The sequence below is a fragment of the Aulonocara sp. 'chitande type north' Nkhata Bay genome, linkage group LG2, assembly GCF_057382095.1.
Source record: "Aulonocara sp. 'chitande type north' Nkhata Bay isolate Kocher_YH1m ecotype deep benthic linkage group LG2, A_spYH_male_GT1.1, whole genome shotgun sequence".
Classification (NCBI taxonomy): Eukaryota; Metazoa; Chordata; class Actinopteri; order Cichliformes; family Cichlidae; genus Aulonocara; species Aulonocara sp. 'chitande type north' Nkhata Bay.
The window spans coordinates 130175-147244 of NC_141345.1; the positions used below are offsets into that span (position 1 = coordinate 130175).

Consider the following 17070-nt stretch of genomic DNA (forward strand, 5'->3'; position numbering starts at 1 on the left):
AAACAACAATAACAAAAAGAAAAAACAAGTCACAGACAAGACAGTTTCAATGTGACCTAAAACAAACATTTTCTTTGATTTGAGTCACAGTGGTTGATCTAAAATCCGCATCAACAGATAAAAAATGTGAAGCACCGACACAACAGTATAAAATTAAAAATTATTTGGTTTTTTTTGTTTATACTGTATCACTTCAGTAAAAGTGCACTTCAGATGCACTTTGTTACATTTGTCATGTTTTACACCTGCACTTTAACCCCGTGTTACCACGGCAACGGCAACGCGTCACACACAGGACTCCACCACACACACACACACACGCCGGTGAATCGGTTTCCGGTTCGGGTCTTTCTCCTGCAGAGAAGGGCTTCATGGCGGTAAAGAGGATATTTAAAGACTGAAATGCCAAATCCCGAGGACTGTCCGGTACTCTCGCTTTAACTGGAAAAATCGGTGCAAGTGGAGTCAGCGGCGCGTGGAGTGGATCGTATTGAGAGCTGCTGCAGCCAGTCAAGTCTTCTTAGTGGAGTCAAAATGGCGTCTGCGTGCCCACTCAGCTCTCGTCTAATCCGTTTGTGATTATTAGCGTGACAGCTCCATACATCCACCCTTGATTCGTTTCTACCGTTTCGGTTTCAAGCACTAAGTGCTTTTAAAAATTATTTTGTAGCGCCATGTCGGACTCCGAGGAGGAGAGCCAGGACAAGCAGCTAAAAATCGTAGTTGTGGGAGACGGAGCGAGTGGGAAGGTGAGACCACCACACAGACACAAACACAAAAACGGACACCTACTCAACGTTAATTAAGAGGTAATGCTCGAGAAAATGTAACTTGTCCACACTGCACACCATTTTTGCCTACTCAGTCACTTTCTGCTGACACTGTGCTGTCCACGCAGTAACCATGGCGACCGACGCTACTGTAGCCACGGCTGCTAATTAGCTAACAACAACGACAGAGGTAAATCACAACAACATCAACGTAACCCGGGGCGATTATGATTAAAGCTGACGTTTACACGGTCAAATAAACGCCTCAGTCCACGTGTCACTTTAGGTTCTCAATAAATTTTAGCCCACTTCTAGCTGTTATTCAGCACCTGTAGGGCTAACAGGCTAGCCAAGGACACACAAAACGAAAGCTGACGCTAAAGACAGATGATGTTCAAAGGGTATAATTTATCTTTCGGATTTTTATTTGTCATTTTTACATTTTCATATTTAACCAATTTCATACCATACGGCTAATCTGTAAAGTACAAGTAAATTACAGTGACTAATAAAAATCAAATTTCCCCCTCAGCCATTGAGTTGCTACGTTTAGGCTTGTGGATCAGGAAAATGGCAACTGGACTAGTACGGTGACTTTCTACTGAACTGCCCCAACCTCTGAGCAGTTCATACACCACATTTATTCATGTCCAAGCGCTTTCTAACATTCACACACTCCAGTGGTTCCGTGGGGTGGGTAACTTGGGCTTTAGTGTCTCACCCATGAATACTTTGGCATGCAGACTAGAGGAGTCATGGATCAATCCACCGAATTTCTGCTTGGTGGACGACCCAGTCTTCCACCCACACAGCCACAGGATGTATTTTGTTTTATTCAATATATTGGTATATTAAGGCTGTAGTTTCAGCTGTATGGTTGGAAGCTTTTTTTACCTTTTTTGACTATTTTTGAGCAGCACTTTAAATTCAATTAAAGCGTGTGAATAAATTGTCAGCCCTTGTGCTCCACAAACCACACAGCTACAGGAGAATGATAGTTTGTTTAGTATTTAATCCCACCCGTGACTTTGTGTTTACAGGGGGTAACTAATCCTCGACGTCACTTCACTCCTACATTGTAAACCAGTAACACAGCTAGAACAGATATGTAACCATAACAGATATGTTAAAGCTCCCTAATTTCATTTCAACTAACACAATGTCATGGAGCATGCTGGAATATCCCGTGCAGTCGCTCCTAAGATGCTACACTATGCACAGCATTGGCAGTGTGTTTAGGATTATTGTCATGCTTGAAAATAAAGCCGCTGCCACTGAGATGCTTTCCAGATGGTATTGCATAGTGGATAAAATCTGATACTTGTACTTTTCTGCAATCGTAATTTTATCAATTTTGACAAGATCCCCAACACTTGTTGGCAGCAGTGCAGCCCCAAACCATAAAAGAGCTTCCACTGTGTTTTTCAGATGACTGCAGTCAGTGTTGTGCCTCTCTGCTGACCTCAGTACGTGCCTACAAACATTTAAAATTTGGAGTCATCACTTCATAATACTTAATGCATGATTTTCAATGCGGTTCTTGTATATTTAGGATAGCAGCATTTCTCCCTGTTTCCCTTCCTTAAGAATGGCTTTTTACAGATTCAACTAAAGAAATGGAAACATTGTGAAAAATAGTTTTTACTAGCAGCATTGTGAGATGCTGCTAGTAAAAAATGCCCAAGGGTATATAATATAACACTGGTTCTTCCCTGAGTTAGATCCCTTTTTATTTTTAAATTATAAAGTCAGTGGCTTAACAATGAAAAATCTAAGGTAGGAGGATTGGACTGAAAATAGATGGAAAAAGCAGCTAGTGTCCAAAGAAAAACTTGGAAATCCTTTCAGCAAGCCAGGAGAACTACTGCTCAAAACCCCTTTAATAAATACAATAAAGTCATGCTGTTTGGAAGAAAAATATAAAGAAATAAAGGATGGCTCGAGACTTCTGCACAGTACTCTCGTTTGCAGGGAGAGGATAATAGAATGAAGATGTTACAAGTGAGCAACAAGCTTTGCACTGTACTCCTTTTGTTGTCAGAGTTTTCCTATACTTATGGTAAATCTTTGCATAACATTAATGAAAGTGCAGCGTTGTTAGCGGCTGTTGAACAACCTATTTCAGTACAAATAATCTACTGAAAATCAGTGATGTGACGATTTAATGACTGTCATTATGCCTGTCTAAAAGCTTGGCACATGAGTGAGCCCTACAACACTGGGGAACTGTGCGTTTACATTTTATATTTACTATGAGGAAATAAGGATAAAACCTAATTACCACAGAACGGACATAGGGGTACAATAAACAGCAGCATGAACTAAATCCTGTAAAAGTTTGAGAAATCTAAACCGGGTTTTTCTGGATGTAAGAAGATAATCTTTATCTTAATGCAAATACACAAATTTCCTCCAAAAGTTATTCACTGGTGTTCCAACTTAAAAAAAAAGGAGTTTATCAATGTTTCTTTTTGCCCAATAAGAAAATCCAGGGGTCTGTTTTTACAGAGTTCATGGACTGTAGTTTTGATTCTATCTCAAAGATAGCTGATGGACTTAAACCAGAAGCAATCTGTTGTTCTAAACCTATTAAGTCTACCCAGCCCTTAATCCATGTTGCATGTGCTGCTGAACATAGTTTTAGGACATGTGCCTGTGGTTTGGTCCTGTAATGTAGCGCTGAGATTGAATTTATGCCATGAAAAAATATTTGTTTATGCATTTATCCACAGTCTAATTGCCACCCACAGCTTGTATTTCAGTTCAGGAGGATTATGTCTATGTCAGACCCTGATGAAGGCTTCTAGATGATAATGTGTTGGTCTGTTATGTTGTTTCTTTTTTGTGCGTGTGTGCTTGAAAAAAAAAGTTAAAATATCACGTTGGTTATTTTTTATCGTTATACTTGAGCCACATAATACAGTACCTGGATTTAAAGGATTTTGTTTTAAATTCTGTTTTCATCCAGAGCTGTTTATCAGTATGATGTGTAGACTCTGGGACTTCACGTGTCCTGTTAAAGTATTTTTATTTGTAAAAATCTTTCCTGCCAGAATTTTATCAGTCTGCTTATTCTATAACTTTTCATAGTCATACTAAAATAAAATTTACTTCAACAGAAACTGGAGGACAATCCTTAACTTATTGCATAAAAATGATTGGAAACTATAGTTTATTACATTAAAATGTTTTAAAACTTGCGAGAGATAACATAAACATTACAGGTATGATAAACACAAATATAGGCGTTAAATGAAAAAGCTTGTTCCAAATTAAAATATTTCAACAAAACATATCATTTATGCTTAAAAAATCTTTTTCTGACCACCTTGTTTCAGTGAAATGCATATTTTCATTTTTCTGAATAATAATCAAAGCATGATGATGAATTCTCCAAGTCCCTTTATATTAAACTGCTGTTGTTCTCGCGTCTAAAACTCGGCACTGTGTAGGAACATAGAGGGTATAACAGTTGATAAAGACTGCAATTTGCTTTGCCTGGCTTTTGCAGCTGCTGGTTGTTTTCCATCAGTATGCCTTTTCTCTTCTGGCCAAGGACTCTCATTTGGCTCCAGAGAGAGGCCCTATTTAAGAAAATTATGCCTGGAAGCCCTTTTGAGAAATGTTGCTGTTTTCTCAGTTGATAGAATAAAATAACAGTGGGAAGAAAAACACATATGAAGACTTGTAATATAGTTGTTGCATTGCTAAACCTACACAAGCTAGTTAGTTCCTGTCCCCTTTCAAAGGCACTGGACTGAATCATATTCATTAAAGTCACTTAAAAAGACTTGGAATAAAAAGGCCTAACTTACATCAACAACAGTGGATTTTTTCCTAGTTACACCAAACAATCATTTGCAGCAGTGCATGGAGGTTGTCATGACAATTCGGCTATGTTTCGTCGTCTTCTTCTTCACCGCATCTCGAATCCCAGAGTGAACATGAATGTAATGCAGGGATGTCAAGTGCCTGTCGGCTACACATCCCCTTTCAAAACTGATTTCTTGGTCCTCTGGGAGAAAGAAAATGAATGTAGCAGTAATGGTGAGACCCAATGAGAAAAATGAATGTTCTCATTCTGGAAAGTCGACATTTTTTTTCTTTTGGGGTGTGTGTGCAGAGAACACACAACTCAACTCAGTTCCCAGTAGATACGCTACATTAATAACCCTCCTCACGCTGCTGCCAGGTGTCAGCTCGTCACTGTCTGAATGACTTACCTGCTTGTCTGTTTTGGGCAGAAAACAGGAGCCCTGCCCCCCGTTTTTGAGTAGGCATCGCTGACTGACATCTTGAATGCCGTTTCCCCCCTTATTAATGTCAATTTGCTCAGCAAATTGCAATCGGATCCGTTTTTCTTGGACAGCATTTTCAGCGATATTTTTGCTTGTGGTTGGTTGTCCATTCAGAAGTACAGCGAGATGTGGGGAGGCTTGTCCACCTGAGCGAGATGTTTTTAAAATATGGAGTCTCACATTTAGCCAGGCTCTTAAGGTGCTGGGTCTGACTTACACACAGGTCCATTTTTCAACCTGAGTTATAAGCCACTCGGTTTTTCCTAAATATTTGCTGTTCTCTGACCCATAGGCTAAAAAGGAGCTTTAGGCACAGGCCCTGTACATTAATGGATATTATACAACACCAACATTTATATTGGTTTTAACTGTTTAGGGAAAATAAGGAGGCAGTTTGATACCATGCTCCCTCTTTTGAATTGCATCACATTGCTTGCCATATTTTTTTCCCCCTCCCTCCCTGTTTCTTGTTTCAGTAGAACTTCCCCCCATTTCCCGGCATTGGTATCACTGTTGACCCTGTACTGTTCTCTGTTTGAGTGTCAGGATTACGCCAGCTTTTACATTCGCTGGTTAGCTCCAATTGTACGGTGGAAAAAAAAGGACTACGCAGAGGGAAGTGAGCCAAGCTACTGAAATGCCAAGACAAATGGCCAACGAGGCCAACACGAGCATGTGGAATAAATTTTTGCTGTCCGAGCTTGTTATGCCTGTGTTGTCAGTGATTGTTTGGGCTACTTAAATGACCGATTTTCTCCTTGTTGCGTCAGTCAACTCTAGTAATTTTTCAGTCACTCTTGAGTCTGTGACACACTTCACAGGCTGAGATTAAAAAAGTCTGCAGGTCTTGAACCTTTAGAGAATTAGGGGGATAAAACCTTATTCTGCACCCGAAGGAAGTGTGAATCAAAAGCGCCTTTGGCAAAGGTTAGAATTACTCAATCAACAGGGTTAATTAAAAGATTAGGTTTACTTATAGTGGCATTCACAAGAAAACAAAAACTATTTACTTTAAGAAATTCTTTGTAAACCTTGATAAGGGGTGTCTGAAATGGCACCTACCCTGGAGAAATAGGGGCAAAAGCCTGTGTTATTTGAAGCATTATCTGACTGTACCTAAAGCTGCTGAGCATGAATGGAGGTAGATAAGGGCACGGGCTCAAGTGAAAGCTTAATGGATTGAAAGAGAATTTAGTTTTAAGTCCTCTAACCCTCAGTGATTGTCAAGCACCACATTAAAATGCATTTTCTGCCACATGAACACTCAGGGAATCCCACTGCTTCACTTCTCCGTTGTGTTTATGCAAGCACACTGCTCTAAAGATAGCTAATAGATGTTCAGCACCTCATTTTTCCCCCTATCCTCATCCATCAAAATGAATTAAACTTGGCATGTCAGGCCTGCTCTATGAATTCCCATGAATTCCCCCCCCCCCAAAACACAACAGTGACAGTGATGGAGGTTTTATAATTTGTGGCAATTATTAGGTCTGCAGTCCGGAGACATGACACATACTCTGACACCTGTTTTGGTAATTCGCATTGATTTTCACTGTCACATCCAGCAGAGGAGGCAGGCATTTACATCAGACCCGTCTAGTCAATCACAGAGTATTTGTGGGAGCTTAAAATGGATGTGAATGATCACAAGTTTCAAGGTTTCGCTTCCAAAGAAATGCTCATTGTGGCTCCATGCTATTGTGGTAAAAAAAAAAAAATCACACAGAAGTGTTGTTATATGATAAATTATACCCTTGTATTTTTAGACATTTTAGAAAATAAAATATTGTGAAAAGCTTATTTTGGCTTTCGGTTGGTGTGAATGAAATCAAAGTTTTTCTTCTGCTGCTCTCCAATGACATGTTGCTTTTTTCAAGAAGTTCTTTAATGTAATATACCGTATATTTTCTCTGGAAGGAATTTTGCAGCGTCTTGCATTTTTCTTGGTCTATGTTGCGATTTGAATGTGTATGTGTAAATATATGAGACACATAATATGCACCCAATGACGGTTTGTCCCTGAATCCTTAAAGCATTTTCTTTTTAACTGTTTTGGAAGACGTATATTAAAGTCTCGCTGATAGCTGGAAAGTTGTTTGGCACTCATTCTCCACCTCTCTCCTTTTGTCTTTTTGTTTCAGACATCACTCGCCACCAGATTTGCACAAGAGGCCTTTGGGAAGCAGTACAAACAAACCATTGGTCTGGATTTCTTTCTGAAGAGAATTAGCCTTCCAGGTGAGACACCTTTGTAATCGTTCGGAGACGTGTGTGTTGCACGAGTGTGATGATGATGATAATGATGATGACTGATGATAATGCACAGCGAATGCTTAAAACACAACAGACTGTGTTAACTGTGAGAGGCTGTTTGAATTCTGTATATCTGCTAGAGGTGGGAATCACCATACATCCCACGATATGATATTATTGCAATTTTTTTTAAATATTTTGCGATATTCAGATTCTACATACATAAAGGTAAACTTTATCAATATTCATTTTATCTAATATCAAAGTCTCGCACTCAGTCTTTCTCTCATTTCAGTTTTATTGTTGACAAACTGAACGGTTTGTATTACAGTCTAGTCCAACTGAACTGGATGCAACCATCTGGTACAATTACAGCTATTCTGAACTATGCAATATGAAAACTATGCAGCCCATTCAGCAACTGAAGAATTTGAAAGTAAATTAAAACAAAACATAATTTTACATAAAATAAAAAAGTTTTAAACTTAATTAAAATAAAACATGTCTTAAATTAAAATAAGTAAACACTCATGTTTATTGCTGCCAAAAACAAGTTAAACACATTTGGACAGTGAAGGGATGTCAGGATTGTTGCTCAGAAAAAGGATCAACATGCTCTGAAGTCAGAGCACAAAAACCTTTTTTGTAACAAAATATCGATTTCTGCTGTCCCTGTATCGATACATCATTAGCAAACAAAATATCACGATACTACACAGTATCGATTTGTTCCCCCACCCCTAATATCTGCCTTAAGATTTTAGATCTTGTGTTTACTTAAAATTATGAGGGGTGAGTAGAGTATTAATAGAAAAGTTAATGAAGGTTCGACAAATAGGCTTGTTGTTCGCCGTCGCTTTTATTTCTGTTTTCCTGTTCTGCCATTTCCAGACAACTTCAGGTAAACTCAGAAGCTGAATGTGTCTTTTCTGGGAGCTCCTCATTGTAGAGTGTCTGTCATTTCTCAGGCTTATTCACTTTGAAAGGTCTTCTCTCCAGAGCAAACAGCACACACTCCCTCTCTTCTTTTTGAGTTGGATTGGGGGGTTTCACAAGGCCAATGGACAGGTTATGTCCAAACGGGCAAGCCTTGCTCATAATTCTGTGGGCACGGTACAGAGTAAATACATTAACATTTTATATCCATAACGCTGATCCCCCAAGATCAACTGATCTTTGTCCTGCACTACATAAAACATTGATGTTCCTATTTGTTTAGGTTGAGCGCGCAGAAATAAAGCCACACTTTGTTTCCCCTTTAGATCTGTAAAATAAATGTTTATTGACGAATGCTATATTTAGACGAAAGCACTCCGTTTTTACTTCCTACCATGTGAAATGGGGATTTTCAGCATTTTAAATGGCATTTCTTGAGCCCTGCCAAAGCCTAAGCTCCAGAAATTTGCAAAGTGGCTCCATTCTTTCATTACTAATAAAACAACATTAAGCGAGGGCAAATTAAGTGCTAAAAGTAAAAGTTATGCTGATTTGTGACTTGGCTGAAGGATTCTATTTTGACTTTGTGTCAGTTTCAGCTTATGAGACTTAGGAGAACTAAACCCCCAAAAATGCTGTGGTGGAGTCGGGATGAAAAGAACCAACCATAAGCATAGGCTGGGCTCGGCTCCTTAATATGAGCTCGAACAAACGCTATTGATCGTGTGACTTCTCTTTCCAGTAAGTTTTGTTCCTGAAATAATCACAGATCTTTTTAGCGTTAAATTCGAAGCTTTGTTTGAATATAGTGTACATATGTCTGTATCACTGGGGCAGCAACAACACTGGGTTCAACAGCGGACTTGTTAAATGGCCCATTTTCTGGGGAATTGGGTGTTGATGAGCTGATGAAGAGGAGGGTGGCTGTACAAGCTGGGTGGTCCCAAACTTTGTTAGGACCCCCACCTTGCCTTGTATTGGAGAGGTTGTGTGGTTCTCTGGGTCTCTATGGGGCTGTAAGGGTCTTTTGCAGCAGGGGGGAGAGTAGCCTATAGCCAGCGTTGGCCCCTCTCACCATGAAGGCCCAGCTTGTCAAACTTAATGTACATTTTCCAATGTGGGGAGAGGTGAGGCGAGGCCGACTGGCACACAACAGCCTCCTCTGTGTGTGCTTTTTATAACAATACCTCTTCCAGATGTCCCTGCCAAACCAGTGAGGTACAGGCGGTGAAGGGGATTGAGTAGAGGTGAAATTTACTTGATAAATCCTGTCAGAGTTCAGCCTTCAGAAGCTTTTATCCTGCGCCACCTTCAAGACACTGGTTTTTCTTACCTTGTTATCAGTTTTTAAGGCTTGTCTGCAGTTTTCACTTTTTCCAAAGTGCGAGGTGAAAAATGTCAGCCCTGCAAAGTCAGCATGAATCTTTGAAACACAAATAAAGCTAGCGTCTGAGCACAGTGGATGGGTGGGGATGGGTCTTTAAGACACCAGGGAGCCATTATTCATCACACTTCTCAATGTAGCTTTACATTGACACTGTATAGTCTAGATCAAGTGACTGTAACCCTCAGCGTTTCCTTCCCGCACCTTAAAAAGGGGACCTGTGAAGGGTTTGAGTCGTCCAGCCGTGTCCAGCCGTGTCCACTGTGTATGCTCAGCTCCCCATTGCTCCTGGGCCTTCATCACACCAACATAAACTCCTCACTGTCTGGTCCTCCCTCCTCCTCTTTTTTTGACTTTTTTTTTTCAACCACCCCTTTCATTTTCCAGAGGAAGAAAATATTTATTTGGATTTGGTTTTTGTGCCCGTCTTTCTCTCTCCCCCTCTCATCCACTCCTCCTTTCTCTTTCCACAGGCATAAGGACAACAGTCTTCTTTTCCTCTTATTTTCTGTTTAATTATTGCTATTTTTCTTAACAGCACATAATTCTCTTCACTTTCCTTACTTGGCAGGTTATGGCACAATGCAAACAGCTCTTCCTAGACTAATAAGAAGTCTTTTTTTTTTTACTGCCAGTGTATTAAGAATGTTTAAATTAGAGGGTAAGCGTACCTATTTCATCTCCCCTCAATCTCTGGGCTGGATATTCTTGGATGTGAGGTGTAGGTGATCTGCCAGTTCAAGAGCGCTAAGCATGAAAGATTAATTCCTGATTTATTGTTTCCATTATGTAAATCAACAATGTTGACTTTTATTATGGAAATCGCTCACCCAAAAATACAGGCTCCAATTACAGCTTACTTATCATTTCCACAGGATCTTGAGCTTTGTTAAAACAAACAAGTTAAAAGGAAATACAACATCTGGAGTAGAAACCCGCAAATTGGCCTTATCATTTTTTTTATTTGTGTTTTTTAACTGGTTAGCAGATAAATGCATTTTAGGAAATGAAAGTGCGAATGTAAACTCTAAAAGCCTCTTTGCCTCCCTTACAGAGTAGACCTTTGTATTTTTTGTCATTTAAATGTCAGTTTTTTCTAATATTGGAGTTTTTATGTTTTTTCTCTTTACCACAGGCAATTTGAACGTCACCCTGCAGGTGTGGGACATAGGAGGCCAAACATTAGGAGGGAAAATGCTGGATAAATACGTATATGGAGCTCATGTAAGGGCGCACAGAGAACCAGCTTTTTATTCTATATAACAAACATGTAGACATCTCTATTTATGCTGCCACTTCCTCTCTGGGAACTTAAGCCCTCTAACATGAAGAGAAAAAAACTCAGGAAGGAAAGAAATTTGTAAATCTGCAAACCAAATGTTAATACATGATTTGTCACATTGGAGAATAAAGTCATGGGAAGCACAGGAAGAATTAGTTTCCAGTTTGGTAATATCCGTGTATTGGTGACTCTGTGCATGCTTATTATTACAGTCTCAGCAGTCATTCAAAGCCTGCCACTCCCTCCCTGTGGAGGGAAATCATAATAAACTGTCATTTGGATTCATAGTGAAGTGCAGCAGGTCAGTGGAGCTTTAAAAAAATCCCTATATCTCTAGTTTTCACAGAGCTGCCAGACTTGGGTGGTTAAACTGAAAAATGTTGATAATACTGTAGGTCAACACTGTGAGCAATAAGTATAGTTGTAACCACAAAGGATTTGCAATTATATGACAAATGCAAGTAATTTGACTTATTTTGTAGGCTAAGTAACTTCCAGTGTTTTGATAATATTTGCCTCATATGCACAAAAGCTGACATGACTAAATGATCTGTTGACTCTCACCTTTTATTTAATGCTTGTTCACTGGAAAATTTTACATGCTGTTGATTAACATGACAGCCGAGCTTTGTACAAACACAACAGTTTGTGTCGGTGCTTACTTAAGTGCCCGCAGGTAGCTGTGTTGTTTTACAGCAGATGACACACTCGTTCACCTTTAGATCATATCTTGTTTGAAAAGCCTAATCCTAAAACCAGTACTGAAGCTCTAAAAACATGCAGCAGTACGAGAATACATTTTTGTAATGTTTATCCTTAGAACCTGGATAAACGGTTGAGCATTCTTGTTCATTTCAGAAATCTATTTGGCTTAATTAAAGTCAATTTTTTCTCTTGATGTTTGCTCTAATATTATCTCTGTGTTCTTCCTTCGTGAGAAAAATCTGGTGCATCACACCGCCCCATTACGGCACTCTGCTTTGGGAGTTTGTCATTAGGGAAGTGTAGAAGTTTCACACCTTTTGTTCGGCACTGTGCATCCTGTAATCAATCATGGCTGTTCAGAGAGGCTCGCTGTAATTGTCAAGAGGGGTAAGCTGTCGTCGCCGACCATGCGTGTTGTGACAGTGCGTGTCCGTTGGACAAAAAGCAACAGACACCCCTCCAGTCATGTTGCATCATGCAGTAAACGTAGAGACATTTACTCTGGCTCATGTTCATTTCTAGACCCTTTTGAAAAGGCGAAGCCTTGTGTAGTTAGAGATAGTTGACTCATGCGATTATTATTTGTCTTGCACTGTGCAAGCACCTCTTGTATCTGTTTGCTTTTTGATTAATTTATGTGTTCATGTAAACAGCTCCTTCTGGCCTGAGTGTTTAACCAAACACGGCTCTTGTATCGTTGCATGACTGTTTCTGTCGTGCAGCGAGCGTTTAGGATTATGGAGGGAGGAGAAAAAATGTCTCGAAGCAGACAACCTTCATTCATTAGCTCAGACAGCAGATAACCAAACCTGACCTCCATTCTGCAGTGAATCTGCAGTATGCTTACACAACTGGGAGTAATTTATGTGCAAATCACTATTTTCATAATAAAAAAAGATCCTCAGCTTCGTTTTAGTTTCATGATAGTACTAAAGTTATGTTTGAGTGAATGAGTGTGACCCCTACTCTAAGAAGTGGAGCAGTGCCACCTACTGTTGCCTTCCTGGCTCAATTATATTCATGAATGTGACTATGTGGGTCAAAAATGAGTAACTGCCTCCCACTTGATTCCCTCAGAAGCAGCTGATTATTATTTTTTTCTCGGTCCAGCTACTTATCATATATTAACATTAAAATGCCACGCAGAATTAAGATTATTTTCAAAATCACAGCCCCTTTAAGTACATATTGATCAGTCAACATTTTTTGTTAAATGTCCCCGACCCTTAAAAGTTTACCTAAAATACACTTTTTACAAAGTTCTCCTCAAAAAATAGATAAAGCGTTGCAGCATCTTTGTATTGAAACTATGATATATCCTACAATATTATTGCTCAGTGTTGACTATAAAAAATGTGGTGAAAAAAATTTATTTGGCTTTTTAAAAAAAATATAATTAGTATTTGCATCTTTAAACGGCACGATTTCAGCCAGCCCCTGTATACTTCAAGAGCTTCTGAAAATATGTACAGTATTGGAGAGTAGGTAGGTAAAATTTTACAGATTTGACACAATCCCACACAGGTCGCCCCACTAGGAGCAATCAATTACTTTTACAGAATGATCCTTGTTGGTAGAAAATAATCAGTATACATCTGTTATAAATGTGAACTTCTGAAATCGGTGTTTGTTAGCATTAACACTGTTTGCCTCCTCTTTGTCCAATACAGGGGGTTCTACTGGTATACGATATCACCAACTACCAGAGCTTTGAGAATCTAGAGGATTGGTTTAGCATGGTCAAGAAGGCCAACGAGGAATCTGATATTCAGCCAGTTATCTCCTTGGTAGGCAACAAAAGTAAGTATTGCACGAACAAAAAATAAAATGCACACAAAAAAGACCATAGACACAGACTATAAGAATGATTACACTGCTTTGAAAGAACTTTATTTGCAGGATTTTTATTTCAGAAGCTGCATATGAAATTAGGTTATTACAGGTTTTTGTTTGAGTATTTTACCCTGATGCATTTTTCATCTGAGTGCCTGTGTTTGTGTGGAGGAGTGCATATGTGATGGTAGCAGACGTGTTTGTTAGAGCACCAGATAACTGATTGGTGTGATAAGAGAGCGAAGTTTGAGAGCGATGGGAATGCTGATGTTTGTGAACTCCTGGGCGTGACTGATGATGATTTAATATGGGCCAGCAGACCGAGGCTACCGCTTATCTGCCCCCCTCACCCATCCCACAGTCTGATTCTGCTCTCCTGTCCCAAATCAGTTAAGGTGAGGGACTGGACATTAACCAGACGGCTCTTTTCCTATTAGCCTGCAGCCGTCCCAGCATCTCCAAAATAAAGACCAATAATGATGACTCTTTTAAACATCCCCGTGACAGATGTGGAGTCATGGCTGCCGTTGTGTTATTTTAAAGCGAGGCGTCACTGTGTGTGTGTGTTATGGTGACTGTCCACCTTCCCAGGCAATGATGAACGGTCAACAGAGCGGTGCCTACACACAGGAAACTCGCTAATGTTACTCAACGCAGATCATAGGTCACGGTTTAATTCGCCTGTCTAGAGCAGATTCTCTTGTCTTCACATCCGTTGCGTTTTCTAATGCCCCGGCTTTAACAGTGGGCGCCTCTGTATTTAGGCTGGAGTTTGGGATGTGCTGGTGAGTGTGTGTACTGTAATACTTAAGTAGTGTACATCCCGCTGTCAAGCTCCTCATCCACGCCCCCCCACACCCACCACCCCCACAGTTACTTTACCTCTAATGGCTCTAATGCTGAGAATGGTCCATGTGTGTTTTTTCTGTTCCTACACACTGAAAAAAAGAAAAACACAATCCCACACAGATTGCCCCACTAGGAGCAATCAATTACTTTGCGAGAGTAAGAATCCCCGAACCCTCCCATGGTGTCCGTTTTCTTTATTTTATATTTTCCAGGGTGCTCGGCAAAGTTAGTCTAGATATTCTTTTAATCTATTTTGCAAAACATCTACTGTTTTGTAGTACTGTGGCTCTTCCCTCCTCCAATTGTAATACTTTAACAGTGTTGTGAGCATATGAAAACACAGCATTCTTTGGTGAGCAGAGTTTAGATGGCTTTTGAATAGTTCCCATGATGTTGGGCTGAATGAGGCAGCATGTTTGTGACAACCAAAATAGAAGTACAGACATAACAAGGAGCTTATAAAAACACTACAGATTTATGTCTCTGTGATGTCTTAGGGGGAGATTGTGGTGTTTCACCACTCAGATATTTTTAGTGGTTCCACTTAGATTAACTTAAGGTGAACAGTGGCTGTGGTAATACTTACTTTAGTGGCCGTTTACTGCTGGAAGAATATTCAGATAAAAAAATATCTATAACAGTATTATAACAAGTTGATTTGAATACTAATAAAAGTCAACATGCATGCTTCAGTCAGATAATACTGTATTTGGCTTAGTGACAGCTACTATACACTGAGCTTTAAAATCCAGTACTACTACTGTTCCTGCCTTCTACTCTAATTTGAACACTGTCTTCTTTTCCCCGTGTACGGTAATTGAGCCGTCGAAGCAGACAGGTTCATTAGTGATGCCGTCCCCTCCTCTCCTTACCCTGGCCTGGCTGCCCTCCTGTGCCATGTCGCTGCTGGGAAACAGCCTTTCCTTTCTTCGGCTTTGAATGACCAGCTAGGGTTAAGTGTACTTGTTAAGCATCAGTATGCTGCACCCCATAACCCTCAACCTGCTGCCCAGAGTCTTATGTCAAATAATGGCACCACTTGTAACAATTCAGAGAGGGAGCCCATGAAATGTTTTATTGAGGGCTCACATATGTGCACAGAATTATTTATGCAGTTGCATGCACACACATGCACTTAGGTGAAAGAACACACTAGTCGAATTTCTGGGAAAACATTGGTAATGGAAGAATCCTAAGCTTCTGGTCTGTCTAAACACACTATAATGTTTATTACAGTGCATCCTCACGTAATACCGTATGGTACACAGGAACCTCTCAAGAGATATGTTGGCTTGTTATGCGGTCATCCCTTCCAACACTTGAATGCTTCATTTTTAGTGAAGTAACAAGTGCTGTGTGTTTTGAAAGTGCTCCAGATGATAAATTCTCCCTCTTTCTGCTTCAGCTGCGATGAGCCTGTTTGTGACTGTTTGCTTTTTAAATGAGAGATTGTCTGAAATCTGTGATTTAACAAAGCAAAAGCACAAAACCGTGGCAGTATTGATCCATATTTTTGCATCTTTTTTTTTTTTTTTTTGCCAGTCCCGTTTGGCTCTTTTGCCATCAGAATTGTTGTCTAAAGGCAAAGAAAGATGCCCAACGGATTTACTTTACCACATATTTTTGCATCTTAATAAGAGCTGTTAAAATTGGCATACAGTGCTGTTGTGTTGAAATAACTGATGTTACTGTTCAAAATTAGTACCCATATTTCTTTGTAGGCATTAACTCTGTGTCGTTTATCAAACCAATTTGTTTTTATTAAGTAGGGATCACAGGACCATGGCTCCCTCCCACCCATCACCGTTCCCATTGCCAGTGCTCTTTCCCTCAGGAACTCTACAGCATCCATCATTGACTTGTACAGCCCTTATTTGGGTGACTTAAATGGGTTCAGTTCTCTTAACCCTGCCTCATCACTCATGGGCTTTTGCTCTGTGGTTCTAACACTGTTCATTGCTGATCCACTCAGGCCTGCCCTGGGAAACATCTCTTCTGCAAGAAGATAAGGTGCCCGCATGAATGGAATCTAACCCTTCCTGCTTTCTTCTTGTGTTCTGTTTCTTTCTTTTCTAAGCCCTTATCTTGTTCCATCTCTCAAACATACTTGTGCCTTCATTTTCAGCCCTGTGCAAACACTGACTCTTTCAATTAAACACACTTATACCTACAAGTCCTCTTATCTCTCACATGTGTAGACCAACACCTCCGCTGTAGCTGCCTTTGGTTACTGTAATGTCTTTTCATTGGCTCTGCGTTTCTGTTGTGTTTAACAACACACATGTGTTTGCTTTCTGCACGCTACGACAGATCTCACTGCATACCGTTACCCGTTGCACTTCCCTCTCCCCGGTTTTCCATCCAACCATATGAAAGTTAAAGTGAAACATGGATCTTTCCTTACTCTGGATTCTCTTGAAGCATGTCCGTACCCAACAACATTGTTGGTCTTAAGCTCTTAGCCCTCTTGGGTAGGCCTCGGGTGGAGTTGTAGCCTCCCCCTCCACAGCTCTCTCTCTCACCTCTGTCACCTCCTTGCCCCTGTAAAGCTGCCACAGTTCCTGTCTGTTCAGTGTAGGGCTGCACGTTTCTTAATAGAGAGATGCTCAGAAGTCCAAGAGTGCAGAGGAGCTCAATGCGCTTCTGTTTTTGGTTTAGCTCAAAAATGTTTTTCCTGGCTCAACCCACTCATACTTAGGTCCTCTTACAACAAACTAAAAGGTCCTAATTGCCCCCAAGGGAAAGATTTAGCCACAATAG

General features: G+C 40.1%; 1 protein-coding gene across 4 annotated transcripts in view; it reads left to right on the forward strand.

Moving 5' to 3' along the window:
• Positions 1-294: 294 nt before the first annotated feature.
• The window catches only part of rab28 (RAB28, member RAS oncogene family), a 33413-nt gene continuing 16637 nt past the window's right edge, over positions 295-17070 (forward strand). For all 4 annotated transcript variants that reach the window (XM_086300479.1, XM_086300486.1, XM_086300494.1 and 1 more), the window contains exons 1-4: positions 295-749; positions 7210-7306; positions 10777-10865; positions 13299-13428. In XM_086300479.1, coding sequence (XP_086156605.1) covers positions 675-749; positions 7210-7306; positions 10777-10865; positions 13299-13428 — 391 coding nt within the window. In that variant the 5' untranslated portion in view covers positions 295-674. The remainder of the gene's footprint in view (positions 750-7209; positions 7307-10776; positions 10866-13298; positions 13429-17070) is intronic.